At 42.3% G+C, this 24,754-nt stretch overlaps 5 protein-coding genes across 6 annotated transcripts; 3 read left to right on the forward strand and 2 right to left on the reverse strand.

Moving 5' to 3' along the window:
* The first annotated feature begins 1,697 nt into the window (after positions 1-1,697).
* Positions 1,698-3,515, forward strand: BCIN_10g06070 (hypothetical protein). Its single transcript, XM_001545930.2, has 2 exons — positions 1,698-2,182; positions 2,236-3,515. The coding sequence occupies exons 1-2, from the start codon at positions 1,969-1,971 to the stop codon at positions 3,240-3,242; spliced, it is 1,221 nt and encodes a 406-aa protein (XP_001545980.1). The 5' UTR covers positions 1,698-1,968; the 3' UTR covers positions 3,243-3,515.
* Positions 3,516-9,251: 5,736 nt separating this feature from the next.
* Bcplc2 lies at positions 9,252-13,820 on the reverse strand. The gene is made up of 4 exons (XM_024695738.1): positions 13,216-13,820; positions 12,497-12,965; positions 10,974-12,439; positions 9,252-10,161 (listed from the first exon to the last, which is right to left on the reverse strand). Exons 1-4 carry the CDS (start codon positions 13,245-13,247, stop codon positions 9,996-9,998), a joined length of 2,133 nt encoding a protein of 710 aa, XP_024551532.1. The 5' UTR covers positions 13,248-13,820; the 3' UTR covers positions 9,252-9,995.
* Positions 13,821-14,315: 495 nt separating this feature from the next.
* Positions 14,316-15,310, forward strand: BCIN_10g06090 (hypothetical protein). Its single transcript, XM_024695739.1, has 2 exons — positions 14,316-14,718; positions 14,943-15,310. Exons 1-2 carry the CDS (start codon positions 14,633-14,635, stop codon positions 15,154-15,156), a joined length of 300 nt encoding a protein of 99 aa, XP_024551533.1. The 5' UTR covers positions 14,316-14,632; the 3' UTR covers positions 15,157-15,310.
* Positions 15,311-15,530: 220 nt separating this feature from the next.
* On the reverse strand, positions 15,531-21,116 carry BCIN_10g06100 (hypothetical protein). The gene is made up of 8 exons (XM_024695740.1): positions 20,682-21,116; positions 20,254-20,579; positions 19,886-20,192; positions 18,590-19,788; positions 18,072-18,536; positions 17,351-18,020; positions 16,836-17,297; positions 15,531-16,778 (listed from the first exon to the last, which is right to left on the reverse strand). Exons 1-8 carry the CDS (start codon positions 20,800-20,802, stop codon positions 16,165-16,167), a joined length of 4,164 nt encoding a protein of 1,387 aa, XP_024551534.1. The 5' UTR covers positions 20,803-21,116; the 3' UTR covers positions 15,531-16,164.
* Positions 21,117-22,397: 1,281 nt separating this feature from the next.
* BCIN_10g06110 (hypothetical protein) lies at positions 22,398-24,744 on the forward strand. Of its 2 annotated transcripts, XM_024695741.1 has the most exons (3): positions 22,398-22,475; positions 22,731-23,806; positions 23,893-24,744. In XM_024695741.1, exons 2-3 carry the CDS (start codon positions 22,814-22,816, stop codon positions 24,541-24,543), a joined length of 1,644 nt encoding a protein of 547 aa, XP_024551536.1. In that variant the 5' UTR covers positions 22,398-22,475; positions 22,731-22,813; the 3' UTR covers positions 24,544-24,744. The 2 variants fall into 2 exon arrangements, with proteins under 2 accessions (XP_024551536.1, XP_024551535.1); XM_024695742.1 differs by having other exon boundaries at positions 22,398-23,806.
* The last annotated feature ends 10 nt before the right edge of the window (positions 24,745-24,754 follow it).

Consider the following 24,754-nt stretch of genomic DNA (forward strand, 5'->3'; position numbering starts at 1 on the left):
TAGAAGTATCAGCCGGATTGGGAGGCTAAAACCAATATGATAAGCTTTGGAAAAAGTATCATGTGAGTCCCATAAGAGAGCAAATGATGCTGTGCTTGTGAACTCCATACAGAGTTGTATTTGCAAGGCCATAGACCGAAATCTGCTCCAATGCAAGACATAGCTTTTGAGCGGGTTGCATGTGCTGCCACCAAACAGATAAACAAGGCGACGAAAGTCGTCGCAAAATATGAAACATGTAATCTTGCATCGAATTGCATACAGCTTAGGAGGGAAGACAGTATCCGGCCATCTCGCGTGCGGCCTGGATACAGGGAGATAGTAGTTAATGCGCACGAGCGAAACTTATCTAGGGACAAGATGGCTACCATTTCACCATGCATGCCCACCTCAATAGCACTGACCAAGAGGATTCCAAAAATCCGATATGGCTACTTAGAAATGGCAAACTTTCGATGTCTTGCTTGTCGGACCGTAGACTTGCAGCCGACTACGTTACATGGAATTCGTGGAAACTCGTGATGAAACTAAACAATACATTCAGATGATCTTTCCAACATACCAGTGTGGAGGTTTTAGCATACGTTCAACCAGATTTTGGGAAGATTCTGCTTGTAGCTCGGGAGGCTCCTGCACTTTGCACATTCATGACTATTCTCTCTAATCTTTCGAAACGACCATCGTTCCTCTGATCATACAGACGAACAGATCACTATGAGATTTGCAAGATGTGTCTAGATACTCTGGGCTTATCGAGTGATATTTAGATGGTCCAGGTAAAACATCAAAGAGCCGTCGCTTCCAACCGCCATTTGTAATATTTGAAGTGTATATTGAAAGATATCGTCATGAGTGTTCGAGCACATCGCAGCAGTGGGCTTCTCATTTGATCGTGTCGCATGTAGAGGAATGTGGTATCAACTTCGCAGTTGATTGCGTATATCATATCAAGGGGTCCTAGTGGCTATAAGGGCCAGACTTTGTTAATGCTTTAACTCTAGTTGTATCTCAACCGTTGTCGAGGAATTGAAATGACCGCGAAGTTTTCTCGTTCGAATCGAGGAGTTCCACATGCACAAGCTTCCTTTGCAACGGGGTTCACAGCTCGATTAAAGAATCATTGTATGATAAGGTAAAGGTAAAGGTAAAGGTAAAGGTTTGAAGAGCTTCCTTCAGATTGTTGAAGGTTGTCCTCACTGGGCTAAAGAAATGATAATGGTGAAGCTCAGCAGATAGCAGAGTAAGCTTACCTGATACAGGTAAGGTTAGTTCACCGCCCACCAAATTCATCCTACGCAGGCATCGCCAAACAAGCCTCTCCGGAGAGTCGAAATGATCCACGCCTGGGAAGAATATGAAGTACTTGGGTATATAATTTGAAGGCTTTGATTTGTTCTTTATAAACCAAACATGCTCTCAATCGAGCAGACGGACACATTGCAAATGAACTCGATTTAAACTTGTTTTTTTTACGCTGGCAGAGAAACCCCTCGTTTACTGCTTGCGTGCGAAGCCTTTCTCGATTTCAAAACAGGCTTTTCATGTTTCCTCTCAGATTCCTGTGTAGTGATAGGTGTGTTCGTAAGGTAGGCCACGGAAAACTATAATAGCAGCCGTTGCTTCAATAATGGCTGTGCCTCCTGAGGTCGTCACCAATGATGCAATCCACTGCAAAGCCACAATCTATACAATCCACTGGTAGATCACGAGTCACCACTCAATATTCTCATCAGGATATATATAAACATTCACTCGTGCTCGCTGTCTTGATCAATCTTGTTCATTCACACACACACACGCACACAGTCATAGTCAGAATTGCATTTCGATTTTACCCCTCAAATAACCCCACCTTCTACCACCCTTGACTACGTACTCAACATCCTTCTTACAAAATACCTGACATCAATAGTAACACAACTTTGCAGCGACAGTAACAAATAAATAAGCATATTACGAAGTAAAATCATGACTGAACCATCAAATAATGCAGCTAAACCATCAGCTTGGTCGAAGACCAAGCTTGGCGGCAAAGCGGCTTTTGACAAAGGATGGGCTGCGTTTGAGAAATTGGGAGGACCAGTTAACAAGCTCACGAATAAGATTGGATCTGAGGCCTTCTGGCCAACTGGCATGGAAAAAGAATGCGAAAAGGCTGCCCGAATCCTAAAATCATTCTGTAGTAAGTCTGCTTGATCCACGGTTGACAGCAAACACTCACTAACAATTCGACAGAGGATGGATTTATGGCGGAGCAACAGAAAGATGCATCACAAGACTCAGAGACTAAGAAGAAGGTTCAAGATGGACCCAGCAAGCCACCGAAAGTTCTTGTTAAGATCCCCCAAAAGGTTATCAAGAACTGTGTCGGTCTCGCAATTTACACCACCATGCGGTCTGGATTGTGGGTATCCGGCGCGGGTGGATCTGGCGTTTTAATTGCGAAGAACGAGAATGGACAATGGTCACCCCCATCCGGAATTCTCGTCCACACTCTTGGTGTAGGATTTATGGCCGGAATTGATATCTATGACTGTGTCATTGTTATCAATGACCGCAAGGCTCTTGAGGCATTCAGTAAATTACGTGTCTCTCTCGGTGGCGAGATATCCGTCGTGGCCGGCCCTGTTGGAAGTGGTGCCATTTTAGAAAGTGAGCTGTTGAAAAGTAGGAAGCCATTGTTCTCCTATATGAAGAGTAGAGGTCTGTATGCAGGAGCACAGGTTGATGGAACCATAATCATCGAGCGCAACGATGAAAATGCAAGATACTACGGGGAAAAGTTACCGGTAGCACAGATTTTACAAGGAAATGTTCCATCTCTTCCGCCAACCGCTGAGCTGTTGATGGAGGTTGTAAAGGATGCAGAAGGAAGACCAAACTTAAACCAGTCAGTCTTGCAGCAAGTTTACGATAAGCCAGCACCGGCGGATGTGGAGATTGTACATTCTGGAGAGGCTAGTGAGGACGAGAAGAAAAAGTTTGGGAACCCAAACACAGCTGAGGGTTATGCTGCTCAGCAGCAATTGCACGGATTCCAGCAGCAGCAGTACCCAGGATATACTCAGGGCAATGATTCTTACTATCCCCCTCCTCCTCCAGGACCACCACCTCAACAAGATTATACTCAAAACCCCCCGGCCTACTCTCCAAATTCTTCGTCAGACTTTCCACAACAACAAGCAAGCGGTGCAACTGAACACGGCTATTATGCACCCGAAAAACCCCCCCGCCCAACTTGAATAAGTAAATGCTCGGATGAAGATAAATTAATAACTCTAAGATAGTCTTTTCAATGTAAGGCTTGGTCATAAGTCTATCCCGAAGTTCTTACTCGAGGCATCAAGGATCCATGATTTTTAGTAAGATAATCTGTGAAATTTTGTTGTAATACACGTCTATAGTTGCGCTTTGAAATGCACACATGCAACCAATTTCGTAATAAAATCAACCTCAAGTTGTACACAACTATTTAGAGCACTTGTGTAAACGCCCAATCGTCATTGCGTGACACATTTGGTTTGCAAACAACCACGCACGAACTTCGAAGCATGTCGTATTGGACTGTGTTATTGCGACTGAAAATGGAAATGGTCGTTGCCTTCCTGCAGACAGTAATATCTGTATAGCGTGGAGCTGAGAATTCAAATTTTCACACTTCTGTATTGCTATAAATAAATCTGAGTAGAAATCTCATGGGTAGAGGACTACAGCTAGCTTGCAAGAAAATTTGGAAGCCCAAATTATGAAATACTAGGTATATCGAATGATACCTAGGTTGGTAGACTGGTTCGAACCCAGCCGAGCCGGCATTCATTTGATCTATTATGTTGCTCTTGAGGCAACATACACCCTAGCCCTGTGAGCTGCAGTCCCTTCATCAAAATAATAACATCTTATGACCAAGAACCTTTTCAACGCAAGTCACCTGGATATCCATACTTGCATATATATGCACAAGCAAGAGAACTTGCTTGGTGGGGGTCGGAAAATTGTTTGACCGAAGACCCGCGCAGGCATTGTGGCTGGGCTTCCTCGCATCAAGATTTTGGTCACTTGATGATTTCTTGTTTTGATATCTTTATGGTTCTTCACATCATGCTTCAAGACGGTTCTATCAATTGGGTATCCTGGGCTTTCAGAACTTCTCAAATTGCACAACTACAATCTACCTAAGTCTCCTTCTCTTGGGTGACGTCCATGCTTAATGCTCTGATTGGGAATGTATTCCTTGGAGCATGCCTTGAGGCTTTACCAAAATAGACTTTCGGGCGGTCGTGCAAATGTTGACCGCATTTCAAACGACACGCGTACTTTTAGGATGTTCAAGTAGCTCAGAATTCCGGCGAGGAGTCCATATCCGACTAGCATATATATTCTCAATCAATTCGGTTTCCACTCGTTTCACTGGCCTCCAATCAACTGGCGAAAGTGTTCACTTATGATATATCATAATCCAACGTCCAAATGCTACATAGGCGCATTTGGCAGGTGTCACCGCACCGACTTATACCAATCAAGTAACTAACCTTCTGCTCTACTCGATGTTAAATTCGCGACGATGGCCACGTCTCGGGTTTCTATCGTTGTATCTCACGGGTCGAAATCCTTTTCGCAAGAATTCTTTCAACTATCGACACTTATTCATATAAGGATCTTTGACTGAAAATACCTTTAAATCCTTTTACTTTCTTTTCGTATTCCCTCATGCCAAACTTCTTTGGTTTGGACGACCGTGAGACGTTCACGACTCTATAGCAGTGGCCAAGGCCATGCCGAATACTGGTTTCCAGGTGTTGAAAATCGACAATCTCGTTCTTTGGGCCTTCTGAAATTTCTTGACATTCACCTCATAATGCTTAGAAAGGACATAGAAAAGCTCAAGGCACATCACAGGGCAGTGTCATAATTATCGAGGTAGTTTTGAAACCGCAAAGTTTTTTATTCATGCTAAATCATAAAAAGCGAGTTTTTTTTATCCCATTCCAATCCAGCGACAAAGCATGACTTTCCTCAGTCATCCTTTCCAGTACAATCTATTTCCATATGATTTTGCTTCAACCGAGCCACGGCCAACCTTCAGCCCTACTCAGATCCCGATTTATCCTTCACTCTGGTCGTGTGTCTGAATACTGTCACACTCCAATGTCAATCTGGAGACAAATTTAGTAAAAGTTCAACTCGTCTAGAAGTGATGCGATGCATATACCTCATTATTCAACAGCCGGTACCACAAGCGCCGCAGGCTCTTCCTGGAATAACCCACACTTCTTCACCTTTGGCAAGACAGGTCGGACACCTGACGCCAGGCATCTGGCCTCTGTCAGTATATATCAATCGCAGTGGTATCAGAGGCAATTCCTTACGCCGGGAATCTGGGTTGTACCTAAGGATCCTGAAATTTGATCAAAGGGCATCGGCATCGATTCGATGGAAGGGAGCGTGTTCATCTCTCCTTGGATGATGATCTCGAACGGGATTGGATGGCAAGGCATCTTGACTGAAGTTGATCAAGAGTAATCTTTTGATTGATTGATGATTGATAGATGTGAGGCTGATATATATCTTGAAATAACAAACTTGTTTGGATTGATGAGGCCCGACTTTAGTTCAGTGGAAGTGGTCAATATATAATGTTTGGGGACGGAGTTAAGACCTGGTCCGAAACTTGATATGCTGTTCATCGATTCTCTGGCAAAGGAAAGGATGGCCTTATCTTATGATGTTGCGGTTGTCCACATCCTCAAATATCGACGGTCGATGTGCTTGGATATCTGCGTCTGCAGGTATTCAAAAGTGCAGCTGCAATTTTGTCAAATGGAACGTCCTAAACTAGGAACGATCGTGTTCTATATGGGCACAACCTTACGATGGACACGCAACACAGCATGATAAACATTCTGAGCCATAGCTATCATCAACGGTACTCATCAATCATGCATTGGTATTCTACCTTCGATCTGAATCCAGCAAATCGCCGGTAAGTGATGAGGATACATTGAATTTTGCTTGGCCAGAAACAAGAAATCCTCGCGCCAGGCTATCGATTTGACAGGGCTACCACCCAGCGAAAAGCACAAAGATTGTACTGGGAAGGATATCCGAATCAATTTTCTCTAGGTTTCTAACTGTTGAGAGCTCCATAAAGACCAGGGATCAATGCTCCTCAGTTTCAATCCAATGATCTCACAAGTTCTGCAAGTATCCGTGCAGAATAAGAAACTCGTATGGTTTGTGTGAGCGACAGACCCTTCATGCAGCCTGCAAGTCGACGCCAAATCATCTGACTCTTGTACGTCGAGATTTCCTTGACAACTAGGCACAGTCCGGGCCTTAGGGATCGTCACACAAATGCAGATTAACGAATTTATGTCCGCAAACTGTCGTCGTACTCGAAACTCTATTATAGATCATTTTGTTTGAATAGTTCTGATAACGCAATTTATTGTGCTCTACAACTTGTCGTTGGAAGATTAGACTAGGAGGTCGTCCTGAATTACGTTGGATGTGTCGAGGGTTAGAACATGGGGTTCTTCGTGACATATCATTTATGACGAAACGAGTTACTATTTCCGACTCGTCACTTTCTACGGTGTGTATTGGATGATACCTGCCAGGAACACTCCTACCATTCAGCACGGCAGTCGGAGGTCTTCCGTGAATGTGACTTTGTTTACCAAATGGTCGGAATCTTCTACATTGAAATATTCGGCAATGATTTAAACTTGTGAAACTTTGGGGACATTCAGATGAGATTAAATTTTAGCAACAAATATGTCTATATCTGGAATCGATCAAGTCAAGGCATCATCCACCAACATACCGCACCCAAAGACTAACAATGCGACGCCCATGACTACAAAATAACAAAATTCTCCGATCCTCAGAATTAGTTGGGATCGGTAGGGATTTCGTTGAGTCATGACAAATTTTTCTTTGGTACCGAGGAACGGGAAAAGGTGCGTAGTGCGATGGGAATCTGTGTACTACAGTATACAACATGCGGAGTTGTTGAACTGCATCCGGAGTAATCCTTTTTTCCCTGAACTTACGGAGATAGTTCTCGCCAGTTGACATCTGCCATGCATTCATATGCAAATTCGAATACAAGCCTGCAAAAAATTCGGCGAAAAATAAAAAAAAGTGATTCGATACGTCGTGGCCGTTATTGCTTGTATCACATTTCACAGATATTAATGTGCTGTGTGTATTATTGGACGACCTAAGCCAGCACATCAATTACATGGAACACATCAGGCACATTGTATCATATCACAGCAAAGAGAGAAATCCTCCGATGCCAAGTGTCGCATCTGGATACCCATTGCCTATTCCACTTTTCATGTCGCTACCCTTATTCTTCTTAATGCCAAACTCATCATTGTGAGCAATTTTTATTATTTTCCAAAATTTTCATCTCACGACATAATGTTATCTAATCTCTCCATTCATTTTGTCGTTTCATATTGCAATATCAATCTCGTAACGCAACGTACTATCTGTGCAATACATAAATGCAATTTAAGTTTTGGCAGAAATGGCCCCCAAATTGATTTCAGGCCTACATGCCTGAAGTTCCAAAGAATTGTCCACAGTTTCAATGCAACCGAATCGTATGATAACCGAATCGGAATGATACGCATGCGCTGTGCTACAGCTACAGCTCCATATTCAAGGAGATAATTAAAATTAATTTCCCTTTTTTAAGGTTCGGAAGAGTATTCCGATGGTTCTTAATTCATCGAGCCGGGTAGGTGCAGGTGCCATTAGCTCGATGATTCGCATCCGAAGTGGCGGTGGACGAACCATCGGATTGGGTTTGTGATTGGATTCTAGATCGTGGAGTAAATGGAAGAGGATGAAACGAATTCATACAACGATCAACAAATTGGCATCATGCCATGATGGAATCGAGCGAGGACAATGCCAATTATCTTCTTCCACATGGCATGGCATTGTGGATTTGAGGAGTTGGCACAGGAAAACTTGTTTGTTTGTTTTGCTGAAGATCCTTTCACTCTACCAAAATCCTCACACATCGTCTCGTTTGAACGATTCACACGCATTACATTTTGCGGCAACAACTTATTTTTGATACGAAACGCACATACGGCTCCTATTTACCGAACGCCAACAAGCCATTTTGGAAATTCTCCGAATTCTCTTCAAGTGTTTCGGAAGGCGTGTCATGTTACCCAGCACTTGATTGAACCCCACTTTGATTTCTCGCGCCACGGGAAATGACACGCACAAAGGGATTCTACGCATACGTGTGTATACCCACTATTTTACGCATTCAGACATTCAATACAAAATCGACGATTTTCACGCGTGGGTAATGCGCTTATGCGAATGGATATTGATTAGTGAACATAAATCACATACCCTACTCACATCTACATGGCGGTTCGCATGACGACAGCTACGGAGTAGAGCAATTTGACTTGACTGCTCATCCGTTGCAGTAGGTAATCCTGACTGAGCCTTTGATGTCAATTTGAGTATGAGTTTGAGTTCTGGTCTTGTCGATTATTGCCTTGTTCAGGAAGTAATGTGATGTAATGTAATGTAGTACATTACATGCTCTCTGTATCAATTGTCTGGACTCATGATTGTAGTTTGCCATTCGCTCCCGAGATTTCTTGGATTTCAACTCTTTCACTGGGGAATTTGAATCATGGATGAATGACTGAATGAGTGGGTAAATGAGGTAAGGTAGAGCGGGATGCTCACAACAACTCACGATGATTTTTTATTTACGTTCTTTTTATTTTCAAAGGCGTGGATTACGTCCGTACTTGCGATATGTTATTCCCCGGGTGGGGAGATGAATATGAAAATAAATGAGGGGTTATCACTACTGCGAGTGATAAAATATAGAATACACAAAAATCAAAGAAAGAATCATCAAGGAACTATTCGATTTGATTTGGGGCTGTTTTACCTTCTTCCTTTTCTCTTCATATCCTCATCTCTACATCATTTTGCTTGACCTTTCACCTTTCGCATCTCCATCCACATTGCTCGAACTCATTCAATCACTATTATCTATTCCCAATCCTATTATTGTAAATAATAGCTATCTATTGAATCGCCAATCAAATAACCAAATAGTCATCTCTAACTCATATACGTATATATCCGATGACATTTATTAGGCTACCCCATCTGTCTCATCCCATTCCATCCATCTACCCATCTACCCAACCCCCAACCCCCAACCCCCAACATATCCAGAATGATATACACATTGGTATACACATACTAAAAATCTATCATCATATTATATCAAACTCGTAAATCCAACTCTACACACTAAAAAGCCAAAGCCAAAGCCAAGCAAAAGAATATCAAGGCCCGAATATCAATACTCAAATATCAACACAAAAACTCATCAAAATGAAATCACAAATCCAAGCATCGAGATTCGGAAAAACCCAAAAAAAATCAATAACTAATAGGGGGTATCCTTTCTCTATCTTCCATCCATCTTCCATTGATTCTTCCATTGTATCTATCTTTCCCTCCTGTCTCCTCTCCTCTCCTCTCCCTTTCCTTTCCTTTCCAATCCAATCCTATCCAATCCATTCCTATTCCTCCTATTCTTTGTTTCATCAACTCAATCCAATCCAATGCATCAACCAATCTACCTTCCTTCCTTTCTTCAAAATTCGTTACATTAAATTTTCCCTCGCTCGTCCGAAATAGTGTCAACTCACTCACTGACTTACTTACATAATTATGCAGTGAAATGTAATGCAATGCTATGGCATACTACATCCATCCATCCCGCCTACATATTCTTCCTACCCTCCACTGTCGTGATCAGACCCCTGGTCATACAGCAGGGCGAAATGAAAACAAAAAAAGGCTATCTACTCATACATACATACATACAACACAGCACCCAGCTCATCTATCATACATTAATATTACCACCCAATCTCCATTTGAAGTCGATTTAGGCCCACTCATCCACGGACTCCCACATTCCATCACGAAAGAATTTTTTCAATCTTAACCAACAAAAGTCCTTCCGTTGAATTCCCCTTGATATCTTTCAGTGGAATCAGTCGATAACCCTGTTGAAGACGATCTAGTCTTATGCACGCCCAGGCTGCTAGCTCATCTTTGGAGTAATTCGCGTCTTCAATTTTAAATCTATGTGATGAGAATGTTAGTACGATGACGACGATGTGATATGTATGGCTTAAATATATAAGTTGCAGGAAATTTGGGGGAATATTTAGATGATTGAATGGAGATTGGATGAGTGTAAATGAATAGGAATAGAAACAAAGAACGAGTAAGAAAGAAATGAATGACCACGGTAACATTGCACACACACACATCATACATGAGGTAGACGTGTGCAGTAAATTATGGAATGATGTTCTAGAGATGCAAAAAAAAAAAAAGAGTGATGTAATAGTGATAGTGATGAAAACGTGCATTTCATCTCGATGCAAAATTTCAACGAAAGAAAGAAAATCGAACCATAATAGAATCCTGGTTTACCATTGTGGTAGTTGAGAAAGCGCCATGTTACACATCAAATTAAGCAACCAGAGACCGAACTTTGTCAATGCACGGGATGGGCTGATAATCATACTACTGATTCGACAAGGGAGAACGCAGCGGAACCCCACCCGAGCAGCCAAGCCTCTGAAGACCGTTGGCCTACTGCACTCTTAAATTAATCTGCATTGATACTGACCATCTGGCTCCAGGTCGTTGCGCTGTTGAAGATTGAGAAGATTGAAAAGCTCCGATTTGAGCTTTGGAATATGTACCAGGCACTTGGGTGAAAAGTTTCGGGACTCTGAGCGGTGTGACATAATAACAGGTTTATGATTCATCAATAACCATGATCAAATCATGTGAATGTAGACCTTGTCCAATTCTCTGCAGATGTAACTTGTGGAAGTATAAATAGAGAAATGTTGAAGAAAAGTAGTGTGACATGTACTAACCTGACAAAGCTTAACTCCTCCACCACGTTCCGAATACCTTCAAAATGAAGGGTTTCGCCTTCGAAATCGGGTTTACTTCCCGATTTATAGGCAGTCTTGAGTTTATGTTCGCCCTCTTTTGCTTTGACATCATTTCCGATTGGCTGCCCGTTGAGCTCTTCTTGACTCTCAACGTGCAGCTCGCATTTGACGTATGGATGGAAGCCCTTTTCCGTCTCACCCTCAGGATAAGGAATTTGTTGGCCAGCAAATATGGTGATTTTCAAATCCAGGGTCTTGTAGGGTATATTTGCCCATATATCGGATTTTTCATCCTCACTGCGATAGCCCGGAGGCTTAAGTAGCCATCCTTGGGACCCGGCAAACATGCCCTCGTTCAACATCATACCTTCATCCAATGTTTGCCAATTCAAAGCAACCATTTGAATACCTTTACGCCAGCAGACGGAAGGGTCGAGATTAGATGAGTCAAATCGTGAGCCAGCTGGGAACGCTCTCATGAAAAAATTACGATTATGTTGGAACATCTGTTCCCGTTTTTGTTCATGAAGTTCGTTGATCACTTTTTCGCCGACGGAGAATATGTGAGAGGGTTTGGTGGCCGCTCTTACATCAAATGACACAAAATGTTCGCTGTGAGTATAAATTCCGAGTTTACTGAGACTTTCACAGATCTTTGCCTTTTTCTTCGAACTTCCTCGATCATCTTCGGAACCTGATTGCCCAGAGTCTGCATCTTTCCTCGAAATCACCGGTACTAATGTGTTGGATGATGCCTTCTTTTCTAAAGTACCCGTGCTTGCGGGTGAAAGCCCATCTGTAAGTTGACCGTTTGTAGTTTCGTTCGGGGCATCTGGTGCATCCTTCAATTCCGGCGCTTTCTTGACCTTGACCAAAATTTTGTTGAGAAGTTCGTCGAGCCTTGGAACCCTTTCCTCCGGATTGCATGTTTCGAATGGAGAATCGAGTAAGAGACCTTCCCATTCCTCCTTCATGATATCAACCATGACTTCCTGTTGTTCATGATCGGCATGAACTTCCAGACTGACTATAATTGGAAGTGGACTTGTCGTAAAAGCATTTTCCCGAATTGTTTTGCAGACAGCTCGGAATCCGACTGGCGCTGTCAATGTCCAACCATGTAGAACCAAGGGCTCTCCAAGCATCGATGATCGTATCGAGGCCGGTCGTCCACCATTCTCATCCTCATCCAAGACCCTAAGTTTATCTCCCGAACTTGACCCTGAAATCTTTTGTTTAGCACTCTCTAATTTTTCTTTGGCGCTTTCCATCTTCTCTTCCATCGTCAATATAGCTGCCGCAGCTCTACTGGAAAGTGTACTTCCCGTTCCTGAAGGTTGTCGTTTATGATCGGCTTTATGGGAAAATATGGATTTGTCGTCTTTCTCTGGTATTTCTCCATTGTGTACATCTATTTCAATACATCGACAATTTTGAGTGAGAGCCTAAGGAAATCGGCAGTTAGTATGGAAGCTGAACCAAATTTTCATCGATCGACTGACTGTTTTATATGCTTCAGTCGAACTCCTCGACAATAACTGATTTCCTTCTAGATATGTATTGTGACTACTACTGATATAATAATTGGTGATTGGTTTTGACTGATCCAATTCCGGTATGCGCTTCAACACCTCTAGTGAATGACTGTAGTATAATGACTCGAGAAATTCTTCGACTTTGTATGTATCTTTATTGAGGTTGACTGTGTGGCCTTGAACGTCTGCCAGCCATTTCTCGAAGCGTTCCCTTGATAGACATGATTCGGAGCCTCGTAATTCGTCGAAAAGTTTTCGCAAATATTCCTGAATTTCATGTGAGAGATAAACCTGACGTGGAGGATCTCCTGCGGTGGTATTGTTGAGAGGTTGAAGATGGACTCCATGACCAGGCGTCATCATCGTCGACATAGCTACGAGTTTGTGAAGAGAGAACTGTTTACCGGAGGGAGTGAGGAGAGGCATGGTAGTTATTCTAAAGTGAAGACCAATGGTAATATTAGCAACTGAGTCATGATGTAACAAATTAGAAGGGAACCACAAATGAATGCAAAGACACTGGGTCTATCATCCAAGTTTCTTGGGCCATCGTGGGTTCAACTCATGTCGCGAGAACTACGGATACCGATGATTCTTGACGTGTTTCAATGGTATTAAGTGTAGCCCTGCTTGGTGGGGTGGAAGGGTTGGAAAGGATAATCGCAACAGATCAAAAAATTACATACCTCCGAAGCTTCTTTCTGAAAAAAGAAGTCATCTCTCTTTACCACGAATTTATGAAAAGGAGGATTTCCAAGCTACATAAGTAGGCATATGATGGACGAGTGTACTAGGTATGCATGAATGTGTGCGTCTCTCTGTGTGCGTGGTGTGTGTATCGTATGGATGGATGGATGGATGTATGTATGATGAATGAATGACCACTTTCTTTTTTCTGATCTTGACATATGAAATCAGGGAAAGTTAATTGGAATTGTTGATTCATCAAGGGAAGGGGGCTATAAAACGAGGCTCTCTTCCAGCTGAATACTGGGTACAAATGTCCTACCTGGTACCGACCTACCTACTTACTGGCTGGTATGAATTTGTTACTATTCTAGTAGTGCTGACAAGACTAGTGGGTATTGATCGATCTGATGGGATGGGATGGGGTCAACACCAGACGGAAGAGGATGTACAGCTTGAATGTTGAATGCTGAATCTCGAACCGCGAACCTCAAAGCTCGAAGCCCGAATCATCCATAAGGTTGAAAATGCATAATGAGACAAGAGACGAGAGACGAGAGAAACGAGAGAGATGTGGATAAAGCGTGAAGTTTGATTCATATTCATGTGATTTGTATGGATGAATAAGAATAGTGTATAGTGCAGTGTGTGTAGTTTAGTGGATGTACCTATTTTTAAGTTGATGATTTATTTAAAGCTTTTGGTTCTTTATTGTCGATTCAGTATCTAGTGAGTACTTAATACCCAGCATCTATCTGCTCACTACCCAGTACCTACCCATCACCTACCCAGTACTCATACAATCCCGCGCCGTACCTTTTTTCTTTGATTGCTATTTGCTTGGCTTATTTGACATTTGGATATACCTGGGACCTGGATACATCCGAGGTAGAGTACGAGACAACCAGGATGAGCCGGATGACCCTTATTAATAAAGCTAATCAAGGGTTTCATCTCCAAAAGCCAAGGTGGGTTAAATGGTTCATGGTTCACACTACGGTTATCAAGCTTTTTTTCAGGGCGGATTATTATGGAGTAACTAGCATGTATGTAGTCTCTACCTCAGATCTTGTAAACTTGAAATACACATTATTTTACTGTTCGAAGCTTAAGTTATATATTATAAGGAGATACATCTATTCTTTCGGATATTCTTCAAGAAAACCCTCTAGACTTGTTATAAGAAGCGAACAAGCTTCCTTTTGCTTATTCTCATGTAAGCCTCAAGCCTCAAGCCTCAAGCCTCACGCCTCACCTCACGCCTTACACCTCACACCTCAAACTTCACACAATTTAACAACACCACACAATACTACATCACATACCACATCACATACCACATCACAAAATACATCACCACAACACATTCACATCCACACACAACAATCTAAGCCCCTTTAACCAAAAAAAAACATCATGACTTCATCACAATCAATCCTTCAGCCAGAACAAAAAGTTCGTTCCTGGGGTTTCTCAACCGTATACACGTGGTCGGACGGCCCGTAAGTGATTATCCATTCCCACTATACCTATACCCATCTTCTGTACATCATACACACATACATACCTACACAGCCTCAACTCCACTCCACCTTTCTGGCTATCCACCCATCCCATCCATCTCCACAACAAGGCTGAGTTAACTTTTCCACACTACCTTGTACCATACTTCCCTCCATCATCCAAACCAAGTCAACGAACCTCATCTCACATTCTTCATTTCCAGAAACACCCACTACGCACCCCACTCGCACAATACCCTGACTACCCATCTCATTACCGCAGGGGAATTGACCATCACCTATCCGCGAGAAAAGGATGCGCAAAAGGTTACCTATGGCGTGGGTGAGAGAATTGATGTGGAGAAGGAGAGGGTTCATGAGGTGTGGATTGGAGAGGAGGGGTGTACATATGTTATTGGAGAGTCAATGGATGAATAAATGAATGAATAAATGAATAAATGAATAAATGGACGATATGTTTGAGTTGTTCGTATGCATAATTAGTAGATGAAATAAATGATATATTCGAGTTCACATGTACCTAGTTAAAGTTACAAAGATAAAATAAAATAAAACGACAATCACAATTACAACCACAATACCAAACCAATACCAATACCAATACCAATACCAATACCAAAAACAGCAATATCGCAATCGTGGCGATGAAAATGGCCGGGCACACTCGAGTACATTGCACAGTACCCAACCCAACCACCAACCCAACCCAAACCCAGCAGCACCTAAGCGCGAACAACATTCCACGTAAATAAATATTAACAAATCAATTCCCATCCTATTCAAAGCAAATTTGCACACATCCCTCTCTCGAGCCTCTCTCTACGAATTGAAAATGTATCCATCCATCCATCTTACAAGATATCAATGTCTCAGCGAAAGTCCCCACCGCACAGCACACCACACCACACCACTTCATCAATCACCATACCATTCACTACTTAACAACCATTCTCTAACCTACCTACCTACCAACCTACTACCAACCTATTGTATCATCCAATCTACTCAAGCGCCTACTTATTAGTTCATCGCACATAACAGTGACATTATGCCATACATAGGAGACTAGGTACATAGAAAGGCGGTTGATGGAACAAGAAATCGTAATACTTCCTTGCTATCCATCCTATCATTTTTACTGATATTTTGCACTTCCATCCAAGCCAATACCTTGAGATCAATCTTCCCCCCTCTCCCAAGTTTCCATTATTGCCATGTTAAAACGAGGTCTACTATGAATAATCACGAGGATTTTATGGTTCCCATCAGGTCTGCATCTTTCTACTTATCAGGATATTAAGTTTTGAATCCTCAAAGTGAAGAAGATACAGACCTCCTCACTACATTATTTACTATTGTATTATTAACACTACATGATAAATTCTTCCATCATCATCATAAACCCCCAAAGATATCACCCATCCCCTAATCCCACCATCTCTCATCCAACTTCTCCAAAAACTTAATATCGACATTAACAAAACTCCTCCACAAATCCACCTCTTGTCTCCACGGTCGCATTTGAACCGCAAACGTGACTCCTGCCACATACTTCACCAGTTCTTCCTCGTCTTTCCCCATAACCAAATACTTATCCCTCTTCGCCACTACCTTGTCTCCAAACTGTTTCTTGAACGGTTCGATTCGATTCTTACAATTCACATGCATACTGAATTCCGCATTCGGTAGATCTTTTGGCACAAATAACCAAGTAAATGTACGACCCGTAAGATCGTAAAAGGTAAAATTATCACGTTTATCGTAGCCAACCGTTAAAGGATAAAAGTAGGGGACACTCCATAAGCGAAGTATAGCGAATTTGGCATTGGGATTGGAAGTCGAGAATTTTTGGGCCGTATCAAGGAGGGGTGGGACCTTGAAGGGATCTTCCATCCAGCTTGGTGTTTCAAGATCAGGAATAACCGTACGCCAATCGATAAACAGATCGGGTTTGAAAGGACGATGCGGCTCTGTGCCTTGAAATGCTTGACAGCTGGCTGCCGATGATGCATGACTGCGAACAATCCCAGACTTGTAGACTGCAAGAAACGTATTAGTTGGTAGATATACAACAGACACTAATTTGGGGGACTTACGTTTTGCAATGATAGGTCGAATCGTCATGTCCCATTCGAGGGGGAATTCTGAATAATCATCTGTGGACTGCATTTTCTCCCGAAATTTATCGAGATCAGCGTAAAACTCTTTGGGTTGGCGGATCGTGGATTTATCTGTTCTGATATCTGGATAATTTCGGGCTCGTTCCTCCTGCTTGAAGATCAAAGATTCTTTGAACCCCTTTCCCATTTCTGTGTCAAGGAATTCCGAGTTAAAGAATGGGTATATCTTACCCACAGCTTTCTCTACATCCTTAACATCATCGGCTGTTACTTTGAGCCAAGCCATTACTCGAAAATTCAGTATTGTTGAAGATGCTTTGAAGAATGGTCTACGAGAATGGTTATATCTCCAGGATCTGTGGGTCAGCTTCTTCATTTCTATATACCGCTCCTGTCCATTGGGAGTCAAGTCTGCTTGGTGCCAGGCTTTTTTGAAATCTATTCAATGAGTCAGTTTTGATTGGAAATATGAGGAGAGGATATTATCATACTTCTGGATGATGTCTTATCGATAAATTTCATGAACTCTTCTCGTAGATCATCATTAGGATAATCATCTTTGTACGTCTTCTCCATGGCAAGTCTGTGTACAGTAGGCCGGAGGTCTTTAGGAAATTCTTTTGGAAAGACGTCAAATCCGTCATCATCCTCATCGTCGCTGTCGTCCTCAGAGGTGCTTTTGTGACGCCCTCGAGATTCACCTTCAGAATCTTTAGTGATGCCCGAATCTTCATCTTCGGAATCTTCCGACTCCCAATTCCAAGTTCCATCTACGAATCTTTTCATTGAAAAGTCTTCTTCCTCGAACGCTCTCAATGAATCTTTTTTGCCAACGGCCGGTTGGGCAATAGACTCCTCTTCTGCTCGCTCCTCAGGAAACAAGACCTCATCTTCTAGAGCATCTGCATCGTTATAAAAGAGCTGACTGGGCCATAAGTCTGTTGGTTCAGTTGGCATACGATCCGGCCCATCAATGTCACCATAATAGAATTTTGATCTTTCATCTTGAAGGTAATCCCATTGGTTTACTAACTGTTGGGGATCACCCGGTCTGAAATCTCTATAATGGCTATCTTCGTCCCGATAGAGCGTTTTCAAAATGGAAGCAGCTGGCTTGTACATGTCTTTACCCTTGGTAGCCCGGATGGCTTTGATAAGCATCTAAGCTTTGTTAGTAGAGCTTTGAGAAGGACACTGGATGATATGACTGACCTGTTGAACAGTATTATACAATGGAGCTAAACTTTCTCCAGGCTCGAGATCCCAAACATAAACATCGTAGTAATCGTTGAAGGAAAAGTTCCATTCGCGATGACGATCCATTTCCTCGAAGAATTCGGGTCCGATTTTTTTCAGTACATTCCATACATTTTTGACAGCTCGTCCAAGACCGCTCTTTTCTCGCCATAGCCATCGCTCTTCTTCGGGCGGCTTTACCAACAACTTACCACTTTCAGCATCTCTCACAAGCAGAACTAAACGATGACTTTGCATCGACAGATATTGAATAAATCGTCGACTTGATGGATCGTTCCGTTTGATATGGGCACAAATTACGTTCCTTGCTTGGAATATAGCATGCTGACGACGGGTTTGTTTGCTACGACCTCCCTGGGAGAAACTGACACTGAGCTCTCTGGCATCTGGATCTGAACTTTCGTAGTACATGATGAAGCCCTGTTTATCACATTGTTAATGAAGCATTCATAGATAGGATTGCCGGAACTCACCAGTTGTAAGGCTTGCTGCTTCAATCTATTTCCAACCCATGAGGCCCAGTTTGAAGCAGGAAAGTAACCCCAGCAAGCCAAAATGTTCAACTCAAAGAACTCCTCCCAATTTCGACATAACTCAATGGCAGTATTGAGATTACTATCCTTTGCGATGATGGAAAAATGCAACCAACCTCCACGGGGCATCGCTTTGTCACTGGGATAATTCCAAATCATTTTACCACAAATCTTGACGCGAATCTTCTTGCGCACTTGCTGGAAATTTCTGGGGTCGCCGAAATCAATTGCACCACCCTCCATATCCCCCATAATGGCTTGCATGGATGGAGCCATTCCAAGCATGTTTTGAGCTGCCTTTTCTCGAGAAAGCTCCCTCTTTGAACGCCATGTTCCAGGCAACTCACCACGCTTTTTCTGGCTAAGCCTCATTTTGACATCATAAGGATCAACGGCTTTGGGTTCATGATCATCAACGTCCTCACTGTGAGCCTCTACTTCGGGATGCTCCTCCTTTTCTTCATCCGATCGAAAGAAGTCTGCACATGCATCCCGGATTTCTTGAAGACTAGGTTTCTCCATTTTGAGACAAACATCTCTCAGGGCCGTACCAGTAACTTCTTCATCTTGAAAGAAAGCTTCGATACTATCAGCGCGAAGAGCTGCTGGAAGTAAAGCGGCATGTGCAAGTAACAATCTACAGAACAGCAAGTGCTTAATCTCGGACACCTCATCAAGCAGTCGTGTGATTTCGAATTCTGTGAACGTTCGGGTTGTTGTTTGGACATAAGGATTTTCTACCGTTCCAGCTACCATAGGCCCCCGAACATCATCAAGGACGATTTTTATTCCATGAGCTAATCTATGATGCATATCCTCTCGACTTTCGATCAGAGATTTATCAGGTAACTCTTGTGACTGGGGTGTTGGTTTACCTGTCTTTGTGGAAGGAGAAGGCGTGGTTGCGGTAGCTGCTCCATTCTTCTTTTTTTTCTTCTTTTTGGGCTTTTCGGCAACACCAGCGGACTCAATTTGGGCCACAAGCTCGTCAAGTTCGTGGGTACCATTTACCTTGAGATTCGGTTCTTGAGATGTTACATCATTCTCGATCAAAGTATTCTTGTTAGTTTCCGTCGATGAAGGTTTCTCTAATTTTAGATCTCCTTCCAAGGATATCCATAGGAAATGCCGCATAAGGTCTTTAGGCATGGTTAGCTAACATCCGTGAGATACAAATTATGAAGCATGGACTTGTAGCTCTATTCATGGAGGATCGTAATGTGAATATTAACATGCCTATAAAGTTCCCTCGTCCGTCCTCAAACTCATCCTCAATAGGATCCCAATCCATGTCGTCATCTGTGCCCTCATTCTCTTCTATCTCCTTCATCTTTTCCTTGTATATTTTCTCCAGAAAAGTATCTTGTTTCTTCTTCTCTTCCTTTCTCATTTTCTCCTCCATTCTTTGTTTTGCTTGCCTCCAATTTCTTTGCCATAGCTGTGCCTCTTGCTTTATTCTTTTTTGTTCTTTTTCGCGACGCGCTTCTTCATCATCCTGACATTCTCGTACCCATTTGAACCATTGTTGATTTTGATATAAAATCTGGAAGAAAGAAAAAAATAGTTAGCACAAAGTCTGCAAAGATTTCCGGATATTGACAAACCTCTGTAGTTCTCCTTTCGAGTTTTTCTAATGCGTAGGTAACATGTATTTTCTGATTCTTGAGCTGGTCTAAGAATTTCGCATGCCCATAATCCATGTTCTGACTGAAAAATCGACTATGATGTAGCTTTCTTGCTCTTATCGCCCTTTCCAGTAGCTGGTATTTGGTCCATAACCAATCATGTAATTCCTTAGATTCTGCTTCCGTTGTAACATCCTTAAAAGTCTCATTTCCAAGAGCAGTTTTCGTATTTGTGAAGTATGGGGGAGGGGTCTTGTCTAATCGTTCAAGACGAGCTGTACGAAGTTTGTATCCACGATAAAGACCTGAAGGTCATTGTTAATTGAGTTGAATTCCATGGAAGATCTTGGTGTATGCTCCTAGATGTTGAGATCTCGGCTCTGTCTGGGGTGTTTCTGGGAATATACCTTGACATTGTTTAGAGTGGAAGCTACAAAACAATCCATTTACAGATGTAGCGATTTCCAAGCATTGTTTCTCATCAGAAACATTCAGTGCATTGCACTGTGGTGAAAAATCAGTCTCCATCACCGTACCTCAGAAAACTGTAGAGGTTTGGAATTTCCTCTCATGTACGGCAACGACAACGACATTTCCCTAAAAAAGCTATGCCGGTACCAGTATTGTAAAATGAGTGGGGATGAGGGTCTTGATTGGTATTTGATAGCGAGAGAAGCGTTCCGCGTTTGCGATAGCTCCCAAACATATCTTGGTGACGTTCAGATTCAAAATCAATTAAAACTTTGGGCCGAGATGCACACATGTGTTTAAAATGATTCGCTTTAATACATTAATATTTTTATCATCGGTTTTTGCTCAATTGTAAAGCTTCGACAGATGTCAGAAAAGACATTCTGATGTGACAACGCTAAGATTTCTTATCGAGAATGGATTCATTTATCCACACGCATCCTGCAAGGTTATCTGTAATCCTCACGCAACAAGGCGTGTATCTTGCTATATATTCACACACAGTGTATGGCTCCTATATTCACAGCCCGTTTGGCTTAGCGGTAAAGCGCATCACTAGTACTTGTGTCAAGCATTGCTATGATGAGATCCTAGGTTCGATTCCTAGAACGGGCAATTCAACTATCCTTTTATCTTTTTGTCCTTTCTTTTTGATATTCATCGTGAAAGTTTATACACGACAGGGAAATGATTCGATGGTTTCCTTTTTCTGTCATTTGCAACATGGAGTTTCAGAAGATACTAGGATACCCCACCCACCTTTTGATATCATTCATCGCTTTCACCACAGCAATTCTTCAATGTGAATTTGCTGCGCAATGAAGTCTTTCGCTCCGATGCCCATTTTGCTTCTTTCTATGCTGTCTCTCATGCTGTTAGTAAATGCCATGTTGTCAATTTTTATCATGCTTGTTTACGAATGGACGGTGGATGCTTAAGGCCCATGGGCATCTATCTCTCATGATGATGAGCTAGAAAGATTCCCTTGCGTATTGAATGTGAGTGGATGGTCACTTACTAGGCTAATGAATCCGAGTCGGAGTGTCATAATCCTCGATTTGATCTCACTGGGGAGATCCGAAGAAGTGTAAGTGCTGATAGTGTAAGCATGGCAATAGTGAAGAGTGATGGTTTTGATACTCATACTTCCTAAACAAATGATCCTGATTTTATTACAAGCCAATTTCATAACCCATGTGCCTCGCTTATTGTTCTGTCTCTCAGAGCTCTTTAAATTTCAATTCTATTACATCTCAGTATTGAAGGAAGTCCATACGATGTCTTTAATCCTGGTTGAGGGTACCCAATTCCGCGTTCTGTCAAGTTTCAACAATTGGAGAATTAGTCGGAAACTTGGTATCTTTCGTAATCCCGTTTAGTTACCGTTGATATTTCGAGTGTATCTCGAGTTAGCAAGGCTTAGCCCTCGATGCGTTTTCGTACAATACCACATCAGTCAGATGGCAGGCCCCTTATATGTCGGGTGGAAAGAACCAATGTACGTTGCTTAACTTGGCAAAACTTTATCCTGATATTTTGACGATCAGATAACGTATCGAAATCTGACATTATCTGACACAGTTGCACAAAGCTATTCAATTGATCACAGTATTATTTTCCGCCCAAAAGCACCCTTGTCCTACCCCCCTTATGTAACTCGTCTAACATTCCCAATGACGATTGCCCTCTGTACGAGGCGATAGATCATAATCACATAAGAAGTTACTCAGGTGAGTCAACGACAACATTTATTCGTCTATAAAAATCCCCGAGTGGTGAGCTAGTCCTTTTGCACGTGTAATAAACTACACCGAAGAGCATGGAACGGGAAAAGACAGTCTGGGATTCATCCTATAGACTGTTGAATACGACGCCGTCTGATAAGGCAGCATTTTATAGGAAAGTACGGATCTACTTTACGAGAACAATTTGGACGATCAAGACAACAGATTTCATTAGCTTGTTTCTGATACTCGTACTTTTAGGTACATCAACTCATCATTAAGAAGTTGACCCTAATCTTGTCTTTGAGTTTCTCCATATTTATCAACTTCCAAATCCGAAAGATATGGCTTACCTTCCTTATATCGAACCAGGGCTTGACATCATACTTCCTCTCTCCATATTCATGTTTATTCTCAACATAACCCGCGACCTTCTCGATTCCTTTCTCTATTGCGGACTAATTGGGGAAATAATCATCGGGGTTCTCTCTGGAATGCCTATCACCGGAACTTCCTTTCTCAACATAGAAATCCAAGAGACAGTACAATATCTTGGATACCTGGGGCTTATCTGTTTGGTGTTTGAAGGTGGCCTCATCACAGATCTTCAAATATTAAGAAGCACAATGTGGGTAACATTGCCTGCGGCAATGATTGGAATTCTGATGCCGATGGCCCTTTCATTTTCCATCATGGGTATGAAATTCGATAGTATTGAAGGTTCAGGATATCCGACTGCATTAGCAGCTTTTTCAGCGGGCGTCTCTCTCTGCTCCACATCCTTGGGATCAACATTCATTATCCTCTCATCCGCAAACCTGCAGAAAACACCAATCGGCACTTTGATAGCAGGTGCGGCAATGTTAGACGATATTCTTGTTCTCGTGATGATTAAAATCATAACAGCACTTGGACGAGGCCAATCCGATTTTTGGACAATTGCACGTCCTGCTATATCCAGTTTGAGCCTCATTCTTGCGACCTTCTTGCTAGCGCTATTTCTTATAAAACCTTTACTTCGGGGGTTCCATTCAATATTTACATATCCGAGAATTGACCGAGAAACCTTCGGTGAAGATGTTGATACCGAAAAGGGAGTTTCGCGGCATACTGGATTTATATTATCGACTTTGATGCTTATAGTTTTGGTAACTACCGCTGCTTGTGTAGAGGGTTCGATATTACTATCTGCATTCTTAGCCGGTGCTGTGGTGAGATATACTTGGCAAAGTGGTAGTGATGGAGAGAACATGGATATGGATGTCGATCAACCTACAATGATGTTTGAGGAGTATTATAAGCCGATCATGGATCATATATTAGTGCCTTTCTTTTTCGTAAGTGCTTTTACTACCTTTTAATATATCATCTGATCCCCAAGGACTGAAGATTATTGAAACGAAATAAATCTAATACCAAATAGGCATCAATCGGTTTCTCAATCCCTGTCTCTGAGATGTTTTCTGGTTCCGTCTTGTGGAAAGGAATTTTCTACGCTTGCCTGATGTCTTTGGCCAAAGCCTCAATGGGAATAGTTGTATATTTTGAATACTTTACCACAAGGTGGTCTCATAAATGGACAGACTCCAAAAAGAGAACGCTTCCAATACCAGAAGAACTTTCCCAACAAGACGGCTCACCAGAAGAAGTCCCTGCAAATGTTACCATAAATCGAAAATTAAAAACAAACCCCCCTCATCTCGATGCCATTATAGTAGGTTCCACAATGATTGCCCGGGGAGGCTTTGGCTTCCTGGTAGCTTCAGAAGCCCAGAGCTCGGGTACCTTAAATCTCTCCAAAACGCCAATTAGAATCCAAAATATGCAAGGTATCTCTCACAAAGATACCGGGAGATTAAAAGCATCAGATGTAGTGGAGGATCAAATATTCTTGGTGATAATCTGGGCATTAGTTCTATGTACGATTGTTGGACCAGTTGTTTCAGGGATTGCAGTGAGAAGAAAACTGGTTAGGGAGAGGGAAGGAGACAGATGCGAGTGTGGGGCTACCATTGGAAGGAGAGGTTTTGACACTGGGGATGAGGGGGTAGGAGGGTGTCATCTTTGTTTGTAAAGGTTTTAGTGGACTAGACAGTATATGAGTAAAGCAAGACGGGAGATAAAATGAATTTTGATAGGAAGTCGGAGTTGAGTCAATGAGTTATGATCATGAATAAGGGTCAAGGAGAGCACCGCGACGATTTCTTTCGCGCTTCAAATGTGCCACAGAACGCGATGTTGGATTGATACCACAATTTCACACTTGTTACAGCCAGGTTTTCATG

This window comes from Botrytis cinerea, chromosome 10 (assembly GCF_000143535.2).
Source record: "Botrytis cinerea B05.10 chromosome 10, complete sequence".
NCBI lineage: Eukaryota > Fungi > Ascomycota > Leotiomycetes > Helotiales > Sclerotiniaceae > Botrytis > Botrytis cinerea.

What these genes read in the sequence shown, in the direction of transcription:
- BCIN_10g06070 (XM_001545930.2), top strand. Translation starts at nt 1,969, where the DNA reads ATGACTGAACCATCAAATAATGCAGCTAAACCATCAGCTTGGTCGAAG. An exon ending in AATCCTAAAATCATTCTGTA is followed by an intron (nt 2,183 to 2,235) that starts GTAAGTCTGCTT and finishes ACAATTCGACAG; the next exon opens with AGGATGGATTTATGGCGGAG.
- Bcplc2 (XM_024695738.1), bottom strand. Translation starts at nt 13,247, where the DNA reads ATGACTTCTTTTTTCAGAAAGAAGCTTCGGAG. An exon ending in TTCAGAAAGAAGCTTCGGAG is followed by an intron (nt 12,966 to 13,215) that starts GTATGTAATTTT and finishes TCTTCACTTTAG; the next exon opens with AATAACTACCATGCCTCTCC. An exon ending in GAGGAGTTAAGCTTTGTCAG is followed by an intron (nt 10,162 to 10,973) that starts GTTAGTACATGT and finishes CTCATCACATAG; the next exon opens with ATTTAAAATTGAAGACGCGA.
- BCIN_10g06090 (XM_024695739.1), top strand. Translation starts at nt 14,633, where the DNA reads ATGACTTCATCACAATCAATCCTTCAGCCAGAACAAAAAGTTCGTTCC. An exon ending in TACACGTGGTCGGACGGCCC is followed by an intron (nt 14,719 to 14,942) that starts GTAAGTGATTAT and finishes CTTCATTTCCAG; the next exon opens with AAACACCCACTACGCACCCC.
- BCIN_10g06100 (XM_024695740.1), bottom strand. Translation starts at nt 20,802, where the DNA reads ATGGAGACTGATTTTTCACCACAGTGCAATGCACTGAATGTTTCTGAT. An exon ending in CCACTCTAAACAATGTCAAG is followed by an intron (nt 20,580 to 20,681) that starts GTATATTCCCAG and finishes AATGACCTTCAG; the next exon opens with GTCTTTATCGTGGATACAAA. An exon ending in TGTATAATACTGTTCAACAG is followed by an intron (nt 18,021 to 18,071) that starts GTCAGTCATATC and finishes AACAAAGCTTAG; the next exon opens with ATGCTTATCAAAGCCATCCG.
- BCIN_10g06110 (XM_024695742.1), top strand. Translation starts at nt 22,814, where the DNA reads ATGGCTTACCTTCCTTATATCGAACCAGGGCTTGACATCATACTTCCT. An exon ending in TATTAGTGCCTTTCTTTTTC is followed by an intron (nt 23,807 to 23,892) that starts GTAAGTGCTTTT and finishes AATACCAAATAG; the next exon opens with GCATCAATCGGTTTCTCAAT.